The sequence below is a fragment of the Diadema setosum genome, chromosome 15 (genome assembly GCF_964275005.1).
Source record: "Diadema setosum chromosome 15, eeDiaSeto1, whole genome shotgun sequence".
NCBI lineage: Eukaryota > Metazoa > Echinodermata > Echinoidea > Diadematoida > Diadematidae > Diadema > Diadema setosum.
This window is the reverse complement of record NC_092699.1, coordinates 227,295-251,135: the sequence shown is the minus strand read 5'-3', so window position 1 is coordinate 251,135 and position 23,841 is coordinate 227,295. Positions and strand designations below refer to the sequence as shown.

Sequence of the window (23,841 nt, the reverse complement as noted above, 5' to 3'; positions counted from 1 at the left end):
GCACCCTCTTCGTGTGACAGAGACTGTACAGCTATCAATATCTGTCTTTGTTCTCCAAATGATGACCCCTACACCGAGTTCCTTTAAATCACCATCACTCCCGAAGAGCTGTCATGTCTACGTCCTTATCTGGAGGAAAGTATGAAAACACAAGGTTCAGAAATGGATTTAGAACTCATTTCCACAAGACAATATGCAGTTGTTTTGTCCACATAAATACTAAGTGAGCACCAATACAAAAGCTAGTAGGCCTAATTACTTTTTTAGCTACATCAGCATATTTAATGTTAGAATTAAAGACCAAAAGATGATCTCTGCCAAATTTCAATACCTAAGGTCACCTGTAACTTTCATAAAAAAAAACAATGTTGAAAATAGTACCAGTCATCGTCTGCTACAAGGGGGATCGATCTCCATGATGTGTGAGCACGCTGCTCTTCAGCTAACGTTAGAAGTGTGATCGCCACAGTGGACCAACACTTAACACGAACAGTACACGCATCATACTTCTTACCTAGCAGTACAGTAGTAGATGATCACGACACATGATCGACGTGGGATCGAGCTAGTGTACGTGGTATTCTCCCAGCTGTTTGAATGCTCAAATGTAGCGGCAAATAAAAGTCCTTTTTACTACATACAGTGTATATAATGAACAATAATCATAGATCACCAAATTTCACCATTCTTTATTACCGTACTGACCGAGATCACCATCTCATCTGGCAATACAGACCAGTGTCAGTGATTCGGCTGTCAACTCAACAATAGCAATGACCAATGTAGAGTACGTGTCTGGCGCTAGGCGCTTCTAATCTATTGCTTTACTTAGCACAGCTTAGTAACAGTGTAGGACCCTTTAGTATAAGTTCGATCTCTACACTCGACCACAGTAATCTCTGTGTGATGATATGCTTACGAATGTCAATTCAATGACTAACGACCAACGCTTCATTCATAACTCATTTTTTGTTTTGAACAGATCAAGCCCTAGATCCCAACGTGTACAATTAAAGTGTTATCTACACTCGGCAATTGTGCACTTTACGGCCCTATATTATCGAATCTCGCACCGATAATATAGGGCCGTAAAGTGCACAATTGCCCTAGACTCAACGTATTATTAGCTCCCAACACCTAGCGTGTACCATCAGCTGAGTTTCGGCCTTGGATTCTAGCTGTTCGTAAGGTGTTCTATGGTATGACCAGCCCCATATAGCTACTATTAATTAATTGTTCGAAGGAGCGCCAGTACGGGCCCGGGGTTATTCGTATAGAACCCTAAAGGCAACTTACTTATGGTCGTTTACGGAGAGGTATAATTAGATCGATCTATGGTTTGCTTACCTTCAAAAATGTGAATAATATCTCCGCCCCACTCAATTTGAAGACAGACATTTTCTCCCGTCCATCACGACATCCAGGCTCAGATTCTCACGATTGCACTTTATACACGCACGTAAATCTGTGATCCTATGCATAATACACGCACAGTTAGCACACAGCACGTAATTGCACACAGTCCACGCACAGGCGACATCGTCGGCTCTTCAGGTAAACCTGCAGGCGCCCAAGCCAGGGGAAATTGCGGCTGGTGATTGGCTTAGAGTAAACACATGACAGGGGAATTCTCAATTTCTATTGGCCTAGCCAAATGCGTTTAATTATGTATTCACTCGGAATTCACTCGGCTTAATTTTCACTCGGAATTCACTCGGCGAATGGGTTTCACACAAATTTCACTCGTTACAAGAGTGAAATTCCCCACCCTTTCGAAACCGAAATTTCATATACCAGAGATTTATTCAATTCGATGTCATGACATGTTTCTCGGACTTTTTTTTTTCAAGCTCAAGGGGGGCTAGGTAATTGACAATGCCCTGCCCTATTTAGCAGCAAGAATAACAAACCAATGTGCGCAACTACTGACCCACTTCTCCCTTGCTTACCAACATTTTGAATGAATGGTTGCCATTGATCATAAGCATTCAAACAATTTTCACATGCTTCGAATGTTCTGGTTCCATCGAGCATGGGGAATGGGGACGATCCATTATGCATAAACGATTATAGAAAGTCAGGAGTCACAATATCTCAACAGGTGATTTCTCTCTTCCCTTTTCTCCTTTTGTTTTTCTCCAACGGGTTTTATCTCATAATTTCTTTTGATTTTGTTCTTTACATTGATTTTTTTTTTTTTGTTATTTCTCTCTCTTTGAAATCTCCCTTCACGTGTCTCAAGAATACTGTATTCATTATCGGTTTTTCCTTCATCGGTAAAGGGACAAGTCAATTCTGCCCTCTGATTGGTCAATTGTCGATGATGTCATTAGGGTGGGTGTAGAACTTTTGAAACCGAACTAAAAAGGATATAGTACCCTTTGATCGAACTGATTTTTAAATGTATTTTTTAACACTGTCTTTCTGGTTTGAAATTCAGTTTTTTTTTTGTGTGTTAAAGGTCCTAAAAGTGAGTACATCAAGACCAAAAAAGTGGATTTTGATGAAAAATGAATATAGTACCTAATGCAGCTGAGCTCTTCATATGAGTTTATGTGTATGTGTGTCCTATATTAAAGGTGTGTGTGTGTGTGTGTGTGTGCGAGTACGGGTGTTTTCACTACCTCCGCCAAGGGGGGAGGTTATGTTTTCGTTACCGTTGGTTTGTTAGTTAGTTAGTTAGTTTGTCCGTGTGAAAAATAACTCAAAAAGTAGTCAACGGATTTGAATGAAACTTGAAGAAAAGGTTCAGAATTGCACAAGTAACAAACGATTAACTTTTGGTAGTGATTCGAGATTTTTTTTTTTTTTTGAATTTACGAAGGATTTTTATATTTTGGCAGGTAGGGTCAATGACAATGACAATGACAATGTTTTTTTTTTTTTTCTTATGTCACCCAACGTCAGGGTATTGAACAAAATTCAAACAAACATCGTAACAGATAAAATCAGTTAATTAATACATTAATACATTGTAAATTACATATATATACAGAAAATTGCATATTTACAAAATATACAAAATATACAGAATGGTGCAGGACCCAGAAGAGAGAAAGAGAGTGAGAGAGACAGAGAGAGAGAGAGAGAAGGAAAGAGAGAAGGAAGACAAACAAAACAGTTAAAAAAAAGCAGGGCAACAATGACGCAGATAAAAGCAATTTCAATAATATAAAACAAAACATTGTAAAAAGCTATATTTACATGAAAAAAATACAAATAATGATATTGATAATTATTATTTCTTATGGAGCTTCATTATTTCCTTACAAAATTTAGCTAAATTTATCAACTCACTGCGATTTCGGGAATTAAATAACTGAGACATCTTTAAAGTGTTTGGTCTTATTCTATAATAGGATTTAATGAATTTATTCCTGGCATTATTCAATGTATGACACTCAAATAAATAGTGAAATTCATCCCCTAGTCTATTAGAATTACACAAATTACACAATCGATCACAATGTTCAATACCAGCATACCTACCCGTTACAATTGGCAATCTGTGGTTGGCGCAGCGAAATTTGGAAAGAAGTTGTCTGAAAATGCGAGGGATTTTTAACAAATATGGATCTAAACATAAATTCGTTTTATAGATTCTGTAATTCGTACAACATGAACTGTTACTTATCTTAGACTGCCAATTCTGTACAAATTCATCTCTTAATCTAAGTTTTATCGAACACCTAAACCACGAAGAACTTACGTTTTCAAAGTTATTCCTAACAAAAGACATTCCTAACTCATTTAGTGTATCATAAACTTTCAACAACCATGGTGATGAATATATCTTATAACATTATGCAAAAGTGATATGATATTACATACAATAGATGAATATTTTCTTTCTTTTCCTGTAATAATCTTTAACCAAAAATTAAGCATTCGTTCTTTAACAGTACAGGCTATTTCAAGCCTTCCTAGTTCTCTCAGAGCCATGCTATTCATAGTATTTTTTGTTAGTCTCAGTAAATGTTTGCAGTATTGATAATGTAGACTCTCTATGAGTACTAAATTCTCATATCCCCAAACTTCACTACCATAGATAAGAATGGGTACAACAAGCCGGTCAAACAATTCTAATTGGATATCTATTGGAAGCCGCATCTTTCGAGACTTAACCATTAGACTATTGCTCGTTTCGCTTTATTAACTTGTTTAGCTTGGGCCTTTTTAAAATCATTTTTATAATTAAACACCACTCCAAGGTAAGTATACTCATGTACAACCTCTAAAACATTCTCATTAAACATAAAGGGCTTGCATTTTCTAACTTTTCCTCTTGAGAAAATCATTACTTTTGTTTTACTGACATTAACTTGTAGTAACCATAATTTGCAGTAATCACTTACAGCATTGAGTGCAGATTGCAATTCGTTCTCACTAGTAGCTAGGATTAAAGTATCATCAGCATACATCAATTAGAAGAGTCTTAGAAATACATCTATTCCTTTATCATGTAATACGGTCAACAAATTATTAGGCAAAAAATCAACACCATTATATGCGGAACTTACATAATCTTTAAAATCATTTATATACAATGCAAATAGCAAAGGAGATAGATTTTCACCTTGCCTTACTCCAATATTACAATTAAAAAAGTCAGAACGCTCTGAATTATTGACAACACATGACTTTAGATTTTTATACATATTTCGGATTACATCAAAAACTTTTTCCTGTATGTTACATCTAACAACTTTGTTCCATAGCAATGTTCTATCGACAGAGTCAAAAGCTTTCTTATTGACCGATTCTGTGACGCGCTATGTGTATTTTTGGCATGGGCGCAGCCATAGTGGGTGTATCAGCTCAACACACCTTGAGTGAGTGCCCTGATCTCCGACCTCCTGACAACATGGACCTGACACACCCCACTCCACAGACTGTAACTTGGCTACAACAATTGAGGGACATTACTTAGATGCTGCTGCCTCATAAGCAAGAAGAAGAAGAAGCCGACCCCCCTCCGCACCCCCCCCCCCTCCCTACATTAGCACGCGCGCAGAATGAAAAACTGCTTTAGCCAATAGGCATCTCGTACCGAGTGCGCGAATGCTTGCTTAGTGCGCGAACCTTTGTTACAAGTGCGTGATAAACATGTTGCCCCGGGGTGGGGGAGAGCAGGGGGGGGGGGTGGGGGTCGGCTGATACACCCACTATGGCTGGTAAATTGGCACCTCGTCTACACCCACCCTGTCCACTGTCCACCTAGTCTAATGCCATCTCGTCTAAACCCACTTCGTCTACTACCAACTCGTCTACCAACCATTTTGTCTATATACCAATTAGTCTAATTGTCATTTCGTCTACTACCCATTTTATCTAATGTCCAATTTGTCTAAGTCATATTTCGTCTAACACCCATTATGTCTATTGACCATTTCGTCTAGTAACTATAAGGTCTATGAATAGAATAGTCTATAGCTCATTTTGTCTAATAGCCAATTGGTCTACAACTCATTGTCTAATAGTCAATTAGTCTAATAACCAATCAGTCTACTGCCAACTAGTCTACTGCCAACTGGTCTACTCCCATTTGGTCTAATCCCAACTGGTCTACTCCCAACTCGTCTACTCCCAATTGGTCTACTCCCAATAGGTCTACTCCCAACTGGTCTACTCCCAACTCGTCTACTCCCAATTGGTCTACTCCCAATTGGTCTACTCCCAGTTGGTCTACTCCCAACTCGTCTACTCCCCAACTCGTCTACTCCCAATTGGTCTACTCCCAACTGGTCTACTCCCAATTGGTCTACTCCCAGTTGGTCTACTCCCAACTCGTCTACTCCCCAACTCGTCTACTCCCAATTGGTCTACTCCCAACTGGTCTACTCCCAACCCGTCTACTCCCAATTGGTCTACTACAAGTTTTATATATATATATATTTTTTTTTTCTAATTTAAGTTTACTTCATCCAGTTTCTTTTTTCCCAGTGAAATAGGTTGAACACTCTTGGTGCCCCATTTGGTTTAAATTTTTATGTTCTAATTATGACAATTTTTTAGGAAAAAAGATAATGTCACAGTGTGAAAAACTTGCTGTGTTATTTTTGTGTTGGATGTGTAATTTATATCAGAAGCAATCATGCAGCATTTATATGTCCAAACTTCAACACTCCATCCATTCAACTTTGATACACAATCATAAGTATGGTAAAAATGAAAAGGAACACATTAGAAGTACATTATCAGTATATCTTTATTCTGTGTGCCACGTACTGATGTATGTAAACAGTTAAATGCACAAAAAAAGGTTGAAAAATATACACAAAAATATGATTCATGTACAATTTATAGCTACTACTAAGATGAATAGTTTACTTGCCTGCAATGTACTCAATACACGTTTCGCGAGGAACCCTAAATAAGCATTTATATGTCCAAACTTCAACACTCCATCCAATCAACTTTGATACACAATCATAAGTGTGGTAAAAATGAAAAGGAACACTTTATAAGTACATTATCAGTATTCTTTATTCTTTCTGCCACGTACTGATGTATGTAAAGGGTTAAATGCACCAAAAAAGGTTGAAACATATACACAAAAATATGATTCATGCCAATATATAGCTACTACTAAGATGAATAATTTGCTTGCCTGCACTGTACTCAATACACGCTTCGCGAGGAACCCTAAATAAGCATTTATATATCCAAACTTCAACACTCCATCCATTCAACTTTGATACATAATCATAAGAATGGTAAAAATGAAAAGGAACACTTTATAAGTACATTATCAGTATTCTTTATTCTGTCTGCCACGTACTGATGTATGTAAACGGTTAAATGCACCAAAAAAGGTTGAAACATATACACAAAAATATGATTCATGCCAATATATAGCTACTACTAAGATGAATAATTTACTTGCCTGCACTGTACTCAATACACGTTTCGCGAGGAACCCTAAATAAGCTCCAAGGTGCCCCGTCACCCAGTATTCAAATCTGTTCAGTATATCTTTGAAAATTGATCAAATTAAGTTCGCAATAACATTTGTAAACACATGATTTAAATGCATTAAAACTTGATATTTAAGGAAACAGTAAAATGTGACTAGCGCCATTTCATGTGGAATCTGGATTCAATTTTTGTTTACAATGCTTTGGAGTATCCATCCCTAGTCGTGAGAGATGCATATTGAGGTCATCGTCATGTTTCAAGATCATTTTCTTCAAACACAAGGGTGTGATAATGGCTGAACATTATGTTCATCCTGTTGGTAACATTTTGTGGAATTGCGCCCTAATGTAACATCGAGAATAGTACTAACATAACGGTTTGTTTTACCTAGGCTACCTATTTTCAAATTGACCCAAAATAATGTGATTATGGAAATGGCTCAATGTATCTCGAAGGCGGGGTTGCACTGAAAATAGCTTGGGCTTTTGAAGGTAATTACATAAGCAACATTAATACATGTATCATGATTTTTCTTCTGGAACTTACCAGTCAATAGCGGATATTATATGTATGCATGTATTGCAAAAGTATACGAACATACATTATGACATGGAAATAAATTGCACAAAAAGTACAAGCAAATATGAAAAAAATAATAACATGACAACTTTACACTGCTGAGTGTTGATATTGTAGTAACTGAGATGGATATATTTTTGTTCTGGTACATAGAATGACTCCTATATATAAAACACTTTGTTCTCTGTGTATTATCACCTTTGGCGTAGAGCGGAATTGCACAAAATATTTGACAAAAATAAAATAATAAGTAAAATATCCCTTTAAAGATGAATGTATGTGCTGTATTCAAATACATTTGGTAGATTGCTTTGCCATTTAAAACAAAGCTCATACATTAATGTGACATATGCACACATTTGTATAACATTGGAATGAAATACAAAGAAACCGTAATTATTTTTATAAGCCTATCAGTTTAAGCGATACATTTGCTTCCAGGTTAGAATGGCCTACATAATTTGTTAGTTCAATACCTTGTGTCGCTGAACATTCCTGAGTGAAGGTAGGATAGACAAAATAAATTCTTATGGCTAATGGTTGCTATGCTGCAGTGAATCTAATATCCAATAGGGCTTATAACAATGCATCATTCGTACGAATCTGTCTTTTGAATTCAATACATGTACTTCATACGACATAAAACTACACATGGTAGTAAATGTTATATCGATGGCCAAAGAATGTTCAAAGTAGGCTTAACCCTAAAAAGACTGGGGTGGGGGTGGGCTTAAAGGCCCCCCTTCACCTCGACATTTCGCGCGAGTACTCTGCAACACACGTACAATGCTCTATGACTTTTTTCTTTCGAGTTTCCCGCACATTTTGACAACAAATTTGTGACGCCCGGTCCCCAGGGCACGCTTCTGATGTTGCATAACTTTTTGTACATGCACGTTAGACCGAAAATGGCTCAAAATGGATTTGCATACTAAGTCAATGCAAATTGATATTTTTTTTTTTCACATGGTTCATATGATTATGGTTAATTTTACTCTCAGTGGTTGAAATTAATTTGTTTTAGCAGTATTGTGCGTCAAAAAGTGTCTGCCACAAATTCTGCCGAGAAAACAACATAAACAAAAGAAAAGGACGAAAAACAAAGAAGTACATAAGAGATTCATAAAACAATAAAATTAAATAAGTAATTGATTTTGAAAACTTTTGGTTTTTTTAAGTACATTCGATAAAATTGCTACAAAGAATATTTATACCAAAAGTTAGCTTTTTTTAGCTTTATTACTGAATTAGATCAGAAAGTCTGATTTCTTGCATAAATTAGCATAATCAATAGAAATCAAATAACAGACTATTTTGGAAAATCTAACTATAAGATCTTGTAGATTACATCGCACACTAATATTGTGCAAATGTTAGCGCCGTTTTATATTTCTCTACATTTAAACCTTTTTCGATGGGTAAACTTTGTACAGTCTTAACACCCTTTTGGATCTCAACCGAAGTAAAACAACAAATATTATGGGGTGCATAAACCGGAATAAACCAGATAGATAAATAGAGTGGTGGGACCTATTCCCCACCCGGGCAGACCGGGAGATTGTCAAACAGTAAAATCGTAATACTAACAAAGGGTTATGTCTTCCGAATTATTGTCCCTAAATGACATTAAACATAAGTTGTCATTATGAAATTCCAGAACCAGTGAAATTAAGTTCCAATAAACAATGCACGAGGCAATACATGTATATCACACGCGCAGAAACATTTTAACACAGGGTGTCCCAGAAAGAATGTTACAAAAATAACTCTTTATTGCAAGGTAATGAAAGACTGAATAAAATTATTATTTAAAGCATTTGATAGGAAAACACTTTGAAGTTTATTTGACACCATGATCATCAATGTTCATTCAGGCGTTTTGATTGTATAGTCATTTTCCCGGAAAGTTGGGATTTGGAAAATTGGCTGCTTTTGCGGCGGAAGTTATACTTGTCTGAGGGAGATAAGCTCCCTGTTGAACTGGCTTTTTATGTGTTTTATGCGATATGTGTCATAAGCCTATAGAACACATTGACAAAGAATGAATACTTCTTTGTCTACGTCTTCTATGGGCTATGATACAGGCTTAGCATTCTAATTTGCCAGTTCAGTGGGGGAGCTTATCTCCCTCTGTCAAGTATGATTTCCGTCGCAAAAGTAGCCAATTTTCCAAATCACAACTTTTCGGGAAAATGACCATAGAATCAAAACACCTGAACGAAAATGTCGCTCGGGGTATGGTTCTGATGTTACATAACTGTATGTACATGCAAGTCAGACCGAAAATGGCTCAAAAATGTGATTTTGTGTACAAAGTCAATGCAAATTGGTTTTTTTTTTCACTTGGTTCATAATTTATAGATTTGCAAATTTTTACTTTCAATGGCTAAAATGTATTTGTTTTAGGAGTATTATGCTTCAAAAGGTGTCTGCCACAAATGTTGCTGAAAAAAAAAAATCAAAAGGTGGAAAAAAAATAAATGCATAAGAAATTCATGAAACAACAAAATAAACAAATTAATTTTGATACCAAATTTTTGGTTCAAGTACATTTGCTAAGAATGCCACAAAAACATGTAGACCAAAAATGACCACTTACGGAGCTTCATTTACAGATTTAGATCAGAAAGTCTGATTTCTCACATAATTTTCATAATCAATCAAAATGAAATAAAAGAAGACTATTTTGGAAAATCTATATACGATCTTGTAGACTACATCGCACACTACCATTGTGCAAATATTTGCGGCGAACGCGCGATCCCCGGCCGAGATCTTAAAGGTGGGGGCAGTCTTTCGAGCTACCAAAAATAGCCCAGTCTAGTAAGCTAGAAAAAAAAAATAAAAAAGAAAAAGAAAAAACATGTAAAGTTCACACTGTCATATACTTAAACTTGATGCCAAATACAAAATTGTTTTCCAAAACAACCTTCTAGTCATGCACAAGTGATGACATTCTTTCTTGCATGAATGCGTGATTGTGGGTCATTTCTATTACCTTGAACCTATTACAATCTGACATATTTTGAATAGAAAGAACTTTGGCAAAACACACAAAGCAGAGCATGTATTTACAATATAATGATAATAGAAGTGCAGACTACCCCGTAGTGTGTGTTATATATGCGTTATCTATGTATAAAAATTTCTTTATAAATGTTTGTTCATAAATTATACTATACACGTACAGCCCTTGGCTTGAAGTAAATTGCACCCAACGTTGAACATTTGGCCATAAAAAATTTAGCTATATAATGTGAAAAGATGAATACATTTCTACTTTACAGAGAACATTACTAACGTTCAACCTGAGTCAATTGGGCCATTGGTGCACTAATCGTGGAGTTGTATGGGCACAAATATCGGTCCAAATAAAACATAAACTCGAATTCTAACTATCATCTGCAGGATATGAGCAGGAGATCTTTAGTGATCATTCTCTGAAAACCTATTGAATAATCTCTGAGGGTGAATACTTAGACCTTATAATAGTCGGAAACATTGTCAATCAATGTAAATAGATGCATGGAATCTTGCCATGCGAACCAAAGCCGTGCATGTTGAATAAAATGGAAAACAAATCTTGATTGATTGCAACCAGACGTATAAAAGCATTGTTGAAATATTGACTTTAGTCTGTCATTTCAAAATGCACGGATTCACAGCCAATGTTGAAACAAGACATGTTATTAGTTGAAACATCGTAAAAGTATGATGCCCGAAGGATCTGACAAAAACCAATATATTTGCAGAACATGTATATATATATATATATATATATACAGCAAAACCTCGCCAAAAAAAGAAATACTGTTTTACTCCTTATTGCAAAGTAAATATAGACGCATACTGCATATTAGACACCGAATACATTTACATTCTATGAACGTTTCATTTTTACTTGTTGTCCAGGGTCTGATCCAAAAATAGTGATCATAATACTTAGAAAGTAGCAGATTTCCATCAAATATAATGACTTGTTAGTGATTACAATATTATTGTGACCAGTTTCTCGAGAATTTACCATTTAAATGTGAAAAGCGCCCTCACATAGCAACCAGACGGAATTCTCGAAAAAGTAAAATTACAAAATATCCAAGAAACATTTTCGAAACTTGGGTTTACAATTTGATTACCCAGTTGCAAGAGTATTTATTTTGGAACATGTGTTTTAGGATGTAGTTACTATAATTGGGTTCAAATTTCAACTTCTTGGTGCAAAATCACCATTTTCGGTCTTTATACGAACACTGATTTCTGACTAATTAAACACGGCAAAACATTAAGCTTTTAGAAACTACAAATGAATTATCATATTTATCATATTTATCATATTTTCATATTTAGAGGAAAATTATGAGCGTTTGACTTAATTTCCCTCGCGACGCGCTAATTCATTAATAACAGGATTGAATTTGGAGGATTTTCTATTTTCACAATAAGATGTATGGCTTAATTTCTTTATTCATGTATAAGTTTGGATCATTAGACAACATCCCAACAAAAACAAGATTGAATACCCATTTGTTACTATGACAACGACAAGTTTTATGCCACGATGGGACAGAAAAACAATGAAGTTCATGCATTTAATGCCAATATCTGTTGATTTATGTGATTAAAATTAATGATAGTCTGTGGTGCTACATTATGTTTTATTCTGGTTATATTTTCAGATGAACATTATCTAGTGATGCATAAGGACAGTTATAGGCCGGTATGTTTATGATAAACATAATTTCAAGCATTTTCATGACTACTTTGTTGTTCTTATGCTTGTACAGGGTGGACAAGACATGCTCATTAAAATTTGAATGGCTGGGTGATCTTTTTTTTTGCGATTTCCTTTGACAGACCTTGTTATTGTCAAATAGATATACTCAGCCAACAACCTGTTGTTACAGGATGAACTTCTCATTTTCATATATGTGGCGTTGCCTTATATTGAATATTTATTGTAAAAATAAAATGAAGGTACCCCCAGTGCATCCATCGCCCAAGTTTGATTTCCATTGTAGCAACATGTGTCGAGTTACGTGTGATAAGAGAGTCTTGCAAGATAAGAGAGTCTTGCAAGTAAACTTTAACGTATGACCTCAAATGACCTTTGACCTTATCCTGTGACCTCCAACGGCACCATAACATGAAGGTACCCCCAGTGCATCTATGATCCAAGTTAGGTTGTAATCCAAGCATCTTATGGGAAGTTATTTGTCAAAAGAGAGTCTTGCAGGTAAACTTTAACATAGAAAAGAGAGTCTTGCACATACTCTTTAAGATATGACCTCAAATGGCCTTTGACATCATCACATGACCTCCGACAACACCATAACATGAAGATACCCCTAGTGCTTCTATCACCCAAGTGTGGCTGCCATTGCTGTAACAGTTGCCAAGTTATGCATAAGAGAGTCTTGCAGGTAAACTTTAACATTTTTGACGGACGACGGACGGACGACGGACGGACGACCGACGACGGACGGACGCCATTTGGATCCCTTAGTCTCGTCTTCACATCCGGTGGGCGAGACAAAAAACTAACATTACAAGGGAGCAGCCAATGCGTAGGCCACGCAGCTCAAGAAACGGTCTCGTAGTATCACGCCGTCGATATACTGCTGAGTGAAGGTTTGCAGCCGCTCATTGAGGCGCACATACCTCACCTGCCTTACACCGATGATGTGGCCGGCGAAGATCTGGAGTTGTGTAGCTGCAGCATTGGCTTGCTCCTTCCTCAGTGCCACTATTAACTCCCAGATGTTTGGGTGAAATTTCCGGACCAAGCGGTTGAAGGCGTTGTGCCACCCTTCAACATCGTTGTTGGTTCTTCGTCTTTGTTGATGAACGTTCCACATGCGGATCGGAAATCTGCCTCCAATCCAGGTGTCTGCTTTCACAAGAACATGTAAAAATATGGAAAAAAAAATCAATTATGCTCCACATTTCATCATTCGGGTTACATACATTCAACTTTACTTCACGGTACTAAATATAATAGATATTCTGTGTCTCGTGAGGATGCCTGACACAAACTAAATAAGGCAATTTGAAAAACAAGGGTTACGTATATATTCATTTATTTATAATATGAATTAGAAAACATGCATGGATTTGTGAATTTGAAAATTCGTGACTTCATGAATAAATTACAATTATCTACTTATTTAGGGTGGCCCATTTAGAAAGCTTGGATCGCCTTGCTGTAAAATTTTGTCCCCCTTAACATGTATTAGGGGTTCAGAAAAGACTTGTGCAATAAATATCCTAAACGCTGAATTGTAAAGCATTCCCAATTTTGGCATTTTCGACGTTTTAGACATCCTAAACACGTCACGCGCGAAACGCGCCCGAGTCGGCAAAACTACCCTTTTCAATTTTCACTCGTTTTCTTTTTCCTTTTTTGGTGGTGCGGATGTATTGCCCCCCCCCCCCTTTCCCGAATTCGATGATCTACCCCACATTTTCACAACATTTCTACATATTCACGATAAGCCAAGATAAAGTTTTTAGGGTGATCACATTGTGAAATCTAGTGTATTATATATTTCTTATGAAGACTTATATGAACCATTTTCATTACTTACCTTATTAGAACATGATCGCGATGTCCTTTGAAGATCAATACAATGCAGGCAAACTCAGCATGCCGAGTTAGTAAACAAATATGAAGGAGGTTTTAGCAAAATATTAAAGTATTTGTTAGCGGGGATAATAATGAAGATTGCATGCATTCAGTAGCCTGTTGTTCAGATAATTAGATAATAATTAAAAATGGGAATTCCTTTTATATGAGCCTCTTCTGAAAAGCATAATCATTAACCAAAAAAATTTAGCCACTCGGGGAAATATTGATATAAAAAAAAATACATAATGTGATGAGGTCATGGATGCAGTGGATGTGATTAGTGGTAGTAGAGTTTTGTTTCTCCCATTTTTCCTGTCTTCTGTTCATTAACCCTACATGAGCCATTGGTGGTTGAGACATATTTTCATTTACTCCCTAAAGGTAAGATGTGTTCAAAAAGGCTATCATGTCAAACTGAAATACTGTTAGATGCGCTAAACAATGAAATCACTCCTGCATATATACAATCCGCGCAAGACAATGGGCATAACAACTACTGTGTGACGTGTATAGGAAATTTGTCATGTTTATGATACGCATATATTACCTGTCAAAAAAAAAAAAAAAAGAATCAAAGGCCAAGGCGGGAGAATTTCGATTTCTTATGAAGGGGATAAGGGTTAAGAGGGGATGTATGAAGGTGTCCTTCAACACTGTTTTATAATAAAAAATAATAATAGGGCTTAACTGAAACCAAACTTTATCTTACATACAAGCAAGATTCTTGGGTTCCCTTTTTGCAAAGTTTACAAGATAAAACAGGGCACTTTTTTATTAATTGTTAGCTATTCAACGTGTTATGATAGGTCCAGTTTGAAGAAGTTAATTATGATCTGTAACTAAACATGATTCGTGCATTTAATTTGAAAACTGGTATATTATCTTACCTTGGAAGTAATTGATGAACTCGTTCATCCTTGGCACATCCGGGGCCTCTCCCGCCAGGGCTTGGACTGCAGGAATCACCTCCGCTTGGGGAAGAAACCCGGATGCCATCAGTTTTCTCACGAAGTTGCGGGTTTCAGGCTGTTCCGGGTTGTTGTACTGTCCCTGTAGTCCAAGCTCCTGCACCTTCCTATATACTGCCTGGCAGAAGTGGAAGAAGCAGCCCTTGTGTTCTGCCTATTAAAAAAGAAGCAACATAAATTTGATGGGCAACTGGCATAAACGTGAGGTCCAGATTTTCTTTGTCCTTAGTCATCTAGGCCTACAAAGACAAACGCTGTTTATATATAGTCTTGCATCAAAATGTACACCTGCCAAGTTATGAAATAACAGTCTGTCGCCATTTGAATTTTGTTTTGTTTCATGAATTAGACAAAAAGGCTGATATTATCTCGATTACAATAAATTGTAATTTGTTACATTCACTTGATTTAATCATCCGTATTCGATTAAGAAATTTTAACCCTATCTTGTCCAACCCCCCCCCCCCTCACTCGGCTTTTTTCCCGATAAGTCCGCAACGCGCGCATAGCACTCGCCGCGCGGTTTCATGAGTTTTTCCATATTGTTTCACGCAAATTTTGACGCCAAACTTGCGGTGTTCGGGTGTGCGGCTATTAAATTAAGTAGATTCGCTTATTTTCGCTCACTTTTGTGACTTTTGGTGCAAATCCAATGCAAATTGGAATTTTAGAAATAATTCACTTTTGATTATTGAATTTGATTTATGTTAGGTAGATAATGCTTGAAAAAGTAGCAGCAACAAATTTCAGTTAAAAAATAAATGTTTTGAAAAAATAGACATACATAAGAAATTAATATAATTGTAAAATAAGGCCTACATACGAAATAAATTTTGATATTTGAATTTTTAAAGCACAATTGTTGAGGATGTTAAAATGAATACATGTACCAATATTAGCACACTTGAAGCTTTAAATTATGATTTATAATGGAAATAAGATTTTCTGCATAAATAATAATAATTAATGCATATAAATATAACAATTATATAAATTCAATAATGCAAACTTGTACTTTACATCGCACTCTACCATCCTGGAAATTTTCGAGGCCATCGCGCTATCGGCAGCTGAGATCTGAGGTGGGGGCTGCTCACCCGCCAAAATAGCCCGGGCTATATAGGGTGGGGAAACGTGAAAAGGGAGACACGGCCAGTGGCGGCACCAGGATTTTGAAAGTGGGGGGGGGGGGCGGGGGGAACAAATGGGGGGCAAAAGAAAATGTTAGGGTGCACAATTTTTTGTTTACTTGCCCAGCCTCTCAAAAAGTCCCGCCAGTCGTGAAAATGGTCATAAGGGGGAGGATGAATGTGGGGGGCAAAGATTCTGTTTTTCACCCCGAAAATTTCTGGGGGGGGGAGCAACTGGGGGGCAAAGCTTCTGACTTGGGGGGGGGGGGCAAACGCCCACCATGCCCCCCCCCCCCCCCCCGTGCCGCCTGTGGACACGGCAACTTGCACAATCGGGTAAAACACTGTATTAGCCTTAATTTGCTCATGTACCGTACAAGCATCGGAAACGTACCATCTAAACGTTACAATAAATAATGCGACAATACCACAACGCCATCTTGCATGTACAGTACAGGAGTAATCATCTTAAGGCATCATAGGCTACACATGTATGCTTTTAAGTTGGCGGGAACATGAAATGTGATTGACAGTGTGGGCGTGTCTCCCCAGATTACTGATCGAAATTAGAAAGGTGTATACCACATCCGCAAGAATGACCCTGTGAAACCTACCCTAAACGCGGATGAAAGGATTTAATAATAAATAAAAGACACCGTAATCGGGTGAGTCCTATAATAAGACTTAGTCTAGTATCCCATACACTAAACAAGGTACGACAGACGGAGAAAACACAGTTTTCATGTAGAAAACTCAAACAAAAACAGGCAGAATCATACTTCAGAACATTCCCTAACATTTCCCAAGATTTTGGGAACAAATTACAGCATTGAAATTCACCTTGATACTACAGTGCAAACCCTCTTCACGTACACTGACAGTGGTGATTTAGATCACCTTTTTTTCCCAAAATTTTGCTTGATATCCTCTTCGCGGAACACGCGTTTTATAATTATATATGGCATGTTACAACCGATGTCGCACCGAGGCATAATGTCACACCAAAACATAATGGGCGCTAGTGCACTTTGGTATCCATGTGGATAAAATGTATTCTGCATGCAGCTTAAAATTTGACTCAACTTTCAGAGAATATTCTTAAAATTCTTTCAAATTATTCACATAAATTTGAACCAGAATGAATGACGGGAAGAGATGATGTTGGCTTGGAACTTCGACATTGTTGCTCTTTTTGACAATGCACAGTCTGTACGCTGTGACTGTTGTTAGAGAATATTCATCGGAAGTTTGGTAAAAACTTAACCGATATGCGTTGTTGTGACATTATGCATCGGTGCGACATTATCGGTTGTAACAGGGCCTACGTGCCCACCCATCACGAACACCCCTAGGACAACTACAGAATGACTCTTCCAGACAGAGTCTTTACGACGGGTTTGTTTCGCGAATGGAAAAATATCTCGTAATTGGAACAGTCATGCATCTATAGACATTGTCAATGGTGAGTTATCACACCGGGCCTGTTTATAAAGGGGTGAAAAATACTATCGAGGAGAGCGGTGCATGTAATCGTAGAGCGGAACATCCTATTCCTGAAAATGTTTGTGTCCATTCTTTCCGAACTGGAGGAAAATGTAATGTAATCCCTCCTTATTGAGTCTGATAGTGATGATATTAATCATAAACTGTTGTCCAATATACGTATATGATTATGATAAACTTAATTGTTTATTCTTTTATGATTATACATTACCCTTCATAATTCTACCACCACTACATCTACTACATCGATATGTTACATATTTCATTCTCTAAATGGAAGTTTAATAAGTCGTACAATTTCTCCCCTAACTAGTCAATTTTGAACGATTTTTTCCCTTTTAGTTATTGTGCTTAATGTTTACGCCCTTTAAGGTCAATTATATAAATTGCATACATGGTACCTGAGGGAATTCAGTGGCCACTGCTCTCTTCACCCCAATCTCAAAGTCAGACACTATCCTGGTTGGGTTCAGCACTAGTTGAAGCTGTGCAGCATGCTCTTTCAAGCGTCTGAACAAGTGCTCGTACATTTCGGTTGTCTTCCCTGTAAGAGTTAAAAGACATGAATTAAATATTTCTTATTGAAAATAAATAATTTGCATACACCTAAAGCATACTATTTTTTTTTTTCTGGAGTGAATTCCTCGCCTGTTGCCGGCCTGCTGGAAAGACCACACAGTTCCACAGATACAGTCCACGACTCCACGGTACCACATTGTGTGACTGTATATGGTATTTCCAGTATACATTAACTACTGTTGCAAAGCTAATACAAATTATAGTAATTTCAAGACATCTTATCGGGTAAAAAATTACCTCTATTTTCAAGTGAGAAAACTATTTAACCCTTGATTAAGCTGGAGGGTCCTCGTTAAAATATTTCATTCACCAGTAAATCTGGAAGGGGCGCAAATAGGCCTATGTAACAGTTTATGTAGAGTTGAAGGAAAAAATTCCAGATAATTATCTGAACTGCGTGGCTATTTTAAATAGGCTCGCCACATGATATATTCACGAAATTTAACAGAGATGTCTAAATTTCAACACCAATTGTGTTATCATATGAGAGCAGTTTAAAAGAAATCTTTTTCTTACTGAATATAAGACATTTTGAATACCTAAACGCGATTTGGACACACTTTAATTCATTCTAGCAGGAATTAGGCTGCATTTGCTGTAGCAATTACTAATTCAGTAACACATATTGACTACTAACATACCAAATTTACAGGAACTGATATAAACGGATCCAGGATTTTCGAAAAGGGGGACGTGGACACTTGCCCAGCCTCTCTAAATGTCCTCCAAGTCCTGAACACGCTGATGAGTGGGGGGGGGGGGGGGACGGGGCGTGCAGATAAATAGGGCGCAGCCCCCCCCCCCCCCCCGGATCCGTTACTGCTCTAAGAATCTTCATATCTAATTGGATAATGATATATGAGGCCGTATTTTCACTACATACAGTCATCCGTACTTGGTCACGTCACCTTTTACATAGTATCCTAATCGCCCTTAGTACCGCTAGCGCTAGGTAGGCCTACGTTTTGCTTCAAAGAGTCAGATGATATATGCATTGCGCAGGCGCCTCAAGGGGTTATCGATCGCCGGCTAGCCAAGTCGGTTTGTCGAGCAACGTCGGGCCTGGTTATCACTTGGATGGGAGACCTCCTTGAGCCTTGTTGCAGGCTTAAAAAAGTGACGTTTTGAGTTTTTGTTTGGTAAATACATGTGATATGGACTGATTTAAGAATGCATGGTTTAAAGTTGAAATTAAAGTCCCACGGACAAGCGCCCCCTGTTATAGCAGTTTTCAGAGCACCAGGGGATTATAATTCCAATAAACCAATCTAGAAGTGAATATTCCTTTATTAATACATTTCTCTCAATTGTTAAAGCAATCTTACATGTGAAAGAATATGAAACTTCAAACAATCACAGCTTCCTTATATTCAATCAGATTCTCATCGAACTCACTGTTCTGTTTGCAAATTTTTACTCTTTTTATCACAATAAAATAAACTTGTGAATGTCACAATCATTCTAAAATATTAAAGTTTCTAGTTGAATTATGAACTGAATAAAACGTAACCAAACAAAAATATTTCCGATTAGATATGGTGACCTTCATTGCAAACCAACCTGTTAGTAGAACATAGCAAAGAGGCAACTGCTTCTCCTCGAAGAAACCATGGATGGTGTACAGCTGGCTGAAAAGTCTAGGGGCGCAACTGAATGTACCATCCATGTACAATTCGTCGACCCTGCACATCATCCGCAGGTCTGCTTGAGCACAGAAGCAGACAATTCTGCCGTTTTCCAGTCTGTCATCAAACAGCAGGAAGTCTTGTCCATCGAGTGTCTCTGCCCACTCATTCTCAATGACAAAGTCATTTATATCTTGGGGCAGTCTAGGTAGATTTCTTTTTCTTGCCCTGTAGGCACTTATAGCCACGGACCTACGGAAATATAAGTGTATAATAGTTCAATCATAGCAAGAGCTAAATGCAAAAAATATATCGATTTGCGAGTAAAGCTGCTGAAAAATATAGGTTTTTAAAAATGTGTTCTATATTTCATCATAACTTCAAAATATTACCATTTACTGTATGTAACGAGTGAGGTGACACTGATCGGGTCTTATTTTGCTATTATAAAGAGAAAATTAATAAGTTTTTGCATTAAAACTTTTCGTATGAGAAATTTGTGCATGCACAAAATTTTACGACGAACTCGCCGCACTACGACGTATACCAGCGCACAAAACACAAAACTCACTCCGAACTTATTTGAGGTATGCTTCAGCGTATTCGCCAAATTTTTCATACGTCCACATAAAATTGTCAAGGTGTGACTGCGCCTGTAGTTAAGCTCATGTTAACTAAAAGGAAACCAAAACCTTCTTACTGAGTTACGGATATAAGTTTTAAATATGACATTGTGAATGAATCAGGAAAATTAAACACAATTGAGCAAGGGAACTGGGAAGTTACATCCTTCTAAAATTTAACGATCACTATAGAGGGCAATAATTAATTCTAGGGACAAGTTGTGGACAGATCTACAATTACTTCGTATAAAAATTTAAATAAATTTATTTTTCTCTTGATCCACTTGTTTTCATGGTCCAACTCATAACATGTCAATTAAAACATTTCTGCATGCTATATCTTGATACACGAGAATGAAGATATCTCAATCGTGAGACTGAAAAAACAAGAAATTTCATTTCCAAAACATATATGTATGGAGAAGAGTGCCTATATTATATAGAGAGAGTTGCGACATGAGTTTTCCAAACATGAACGAAATCTGGAAGCAAAATGGAGTTCAAATTCTTTCTTTTCAGAAATACAGGTTTTCATCGCTCATGGACAGAAAAAGTTACAGGATATTCGAAATTCTGGAAACAGAATGGCTTTCAAATCAACTTTTGTCGCAACTCTCTATGGATAGGGTGGCCCAAAAAGAACGCAACTCTTACGATCAGTGACTAAAAATGATAAAAAAAAAAATCAAATCGTAGTCTACCGAATTGCGTGGACAATTCTTCTCCTACAAAATTACACTATTGATCATCGATTTCGATTAAAAAATTCAGATTTTTGGGCAAATTTTCATATTAGCATTCGCCTCCATTTTTAACATTTATTTTAGGATCCAGAATTTGCGGAAAGGGAGGGGCACATTTTTTCCTTGTCAATCCCCTATGAAAAGTCCCGCAAGTCCTGAAAAAAAAAGTGATGAGCGGGGAGGGGACTCTGACAGTGTACATTATATCGTCGCAACAGTTTTCTTGTCACAAAGAAATGTTGAACATGATTATCTACGCACCTTTTGCCAACTTTTACAAACCCTGGCGAATTCCGAAGATCGCTAGGTTCGACGTTTAGTGAGATACCCAACGTTCGTAAGCATTCGCCGCTCAGTACGTGAGATACCCCCTTCACTTGCCCATATGGGGGCATAATCGTGATATAGTGCCCACGTCGGATATTTTGTTTTTCATCTATACCTCGTTTCCCTCACACTCTCTACTACCTCGCTCCCCTATTATGGTCGTGATACCGTATGTCCCCCAAAAAATTACAATCAGACTTTCTGCATTGATAATTGTCAAAACAATTAAAACAATCTGAATGTTATTTCAGGATATTAAACTATAACTCTTTATCTACATCTTGCAGAAAACCCCATTTAATTTGGTTCGGTGGTCACAGAGAAATGTGGATCTTTGTAAAGCATGTCGTAGGTTCATTTCTTCCAACTTTGGCACTTGAATGCTCTTGGCATCCATTATGAATGAACCTATTCAAGGAGTAAACACAATGGACAATGCGTCTCCTTACAAAACTTGGGAGGAAAGGGACTTCTGACACGCTTTACAAATATCCCCATTTCTTTGTGACCACTGAAGCAAATCGAATGGGGATTTCTGCAAGATGCAAATAATAAGTTACAGTTGCATACCCTGAAATTGCATTTTCATTGGTTTCCTATTTTTAAAGTAATCGTTGCAGATATCCGATTGTAATTTTTCTGGTACATGCGGTATAGTACCCCCCCCCCCCACACACACACACTCTATGGGAAGCTGCTTGCAAAATACACGGCAGTGGGGACTATTTCACGACCACAGGCAGTTTGAGGGTAGCTCGCTCTCTGTATCATACTCGTGATATAGTAAATATTTACAATAAAAAGAAGATAGTGAAGGAGGAGAACGAGAACCTGAACATCGAAGAATAAGAGAAAGTAGAAGAGGACGAAAAGAAAGGGAAAAAAAGATGGAAGAAGAAGAAAAACTAGGAGTGGATAGAGAACGTAAAGAAGAAGAAGAAGAAGAAGAAGAAGAAGAAGAAAGGAAAAAGGAAAAGAAAAACGACCCCCAACGAGGAGTAGGAGGAGAAGAAAATGAATGGGGTAAAGTAGAAGAAGAAAAAGGAAGAGATGAGGAAGGAGAAGAAAAAACAATAGAAAGAAAAATTCGGAGAACTTAAAAGAAGTGAAAAAAGAATAGGAGAGAGAGTAGAGGTAAAAGAAGAAAAGGAAGGAGGAGGAGGAAGAGGTAGAATAAAAAGAAGAAGAAGAAAAGGAAGAACTTAGTGGGAAAGGAAGTAGAAGAATAGAGGTAAAAGAAGAACAGGGAGAAGTAGAAGGAAGAGGAGGAGAAGAAGAATAATGATAATAAGGAAAAGAAAATCTCATTTATCTCACAAATGTTGCTGAAAAAAAAAATCAAAAGGTGGAAAAAAAATAAATGCATAAGAAATTCATGAAACAACAAAATAAACAAATTAATTTTGATACCAAATTTTTGGTTCAAGTACATTTGCTAAGAATGCCACAAAAACATGTAGACCAAAAATGAGCACTTACGGAGCTTCATTTACCGATTTAGATCAGAAAGTCTGATTTCTCACATAATTTTCATAATCAATCAAAATAAAATAAAAGAAGACTATTTTGGAAAATCTATATACGATCTTGTAGACTACATCGCACACTACCATTGTGCAAATATTTGCGGCGAATGCGCGATCCCCGGCCGAGATCTTAAAGGTGGGGGCAGTCTTTCGAGCTACCAAAAATAGCCCAGTCTAGTAAGCTAGAAAAAAAAAAATTAAAAAAGAAAAAGAAAAAACATGTAAAGTTCACACTGTCATATACTTAAACTTGATGCCAAATACAAAATTGTTTTCCAAAACAACCTTCTAGTCATGCACAAGTGATGACATTCTTTCTTGCATGAATGCGTGATTGTGGGTCATTTCTATTACCTTGAACCTATTACAATCTGACATATTTTGAATAGAAAGAACTTTGGCAAAACACACAAAGCAGAGCATGTATTTACAATATAATGATAATAGAAGTGCAGACTACCCCGTAGTGTGTGTTATATATGCGTTATCTATGTATAAAAATTTCTTTATAAATGTTTGTTCATAAATTATACTATACACGTACAGCCCTTGGCTTGAAGTAAATTGCACCCAACGTTGAACATTTGGCCATAAAAAATTTAGCTATATAATGTGAAAAGATGAATACATTTCTACTTTACAGAGAACATTACTAACGTTCAACCTGAGTCAATTGGGCCATTGGTGCACTAATC

General features: G+C 37.0%; 1 protein-coding gene across 1 annotated transcript; it reads right to left on the bottom strand.

Annotated features, from left to right (window-relative positions):
• Window positions 1-13,040: 13,040 nt before the first annotated feature.
• LOC140239133 (uncharacterized) lies at window positions 13,041-22,017 on the bottom strand. Its single transcript, XM_072319018.1, has 5 exons — window positions 21,989-22,017; window positions 19,863-20,179; window positions 18,125-18,267; window positions 15,010-15,244; window positions 13,041-13,384 (listed from the first exon to the last, which is right to left on the bottom strand). Exons 1-5 carry the CDS (start codon window positions 22,015-22,017, stop codon window positions 13,041-13,043), a joined length of 1,068 nt encoding a protein of 355 aa, XP_072175119.1.
• Between the last annotated feature and the right edge of the window lie 1,824 nt (window positions 22,018-23,841).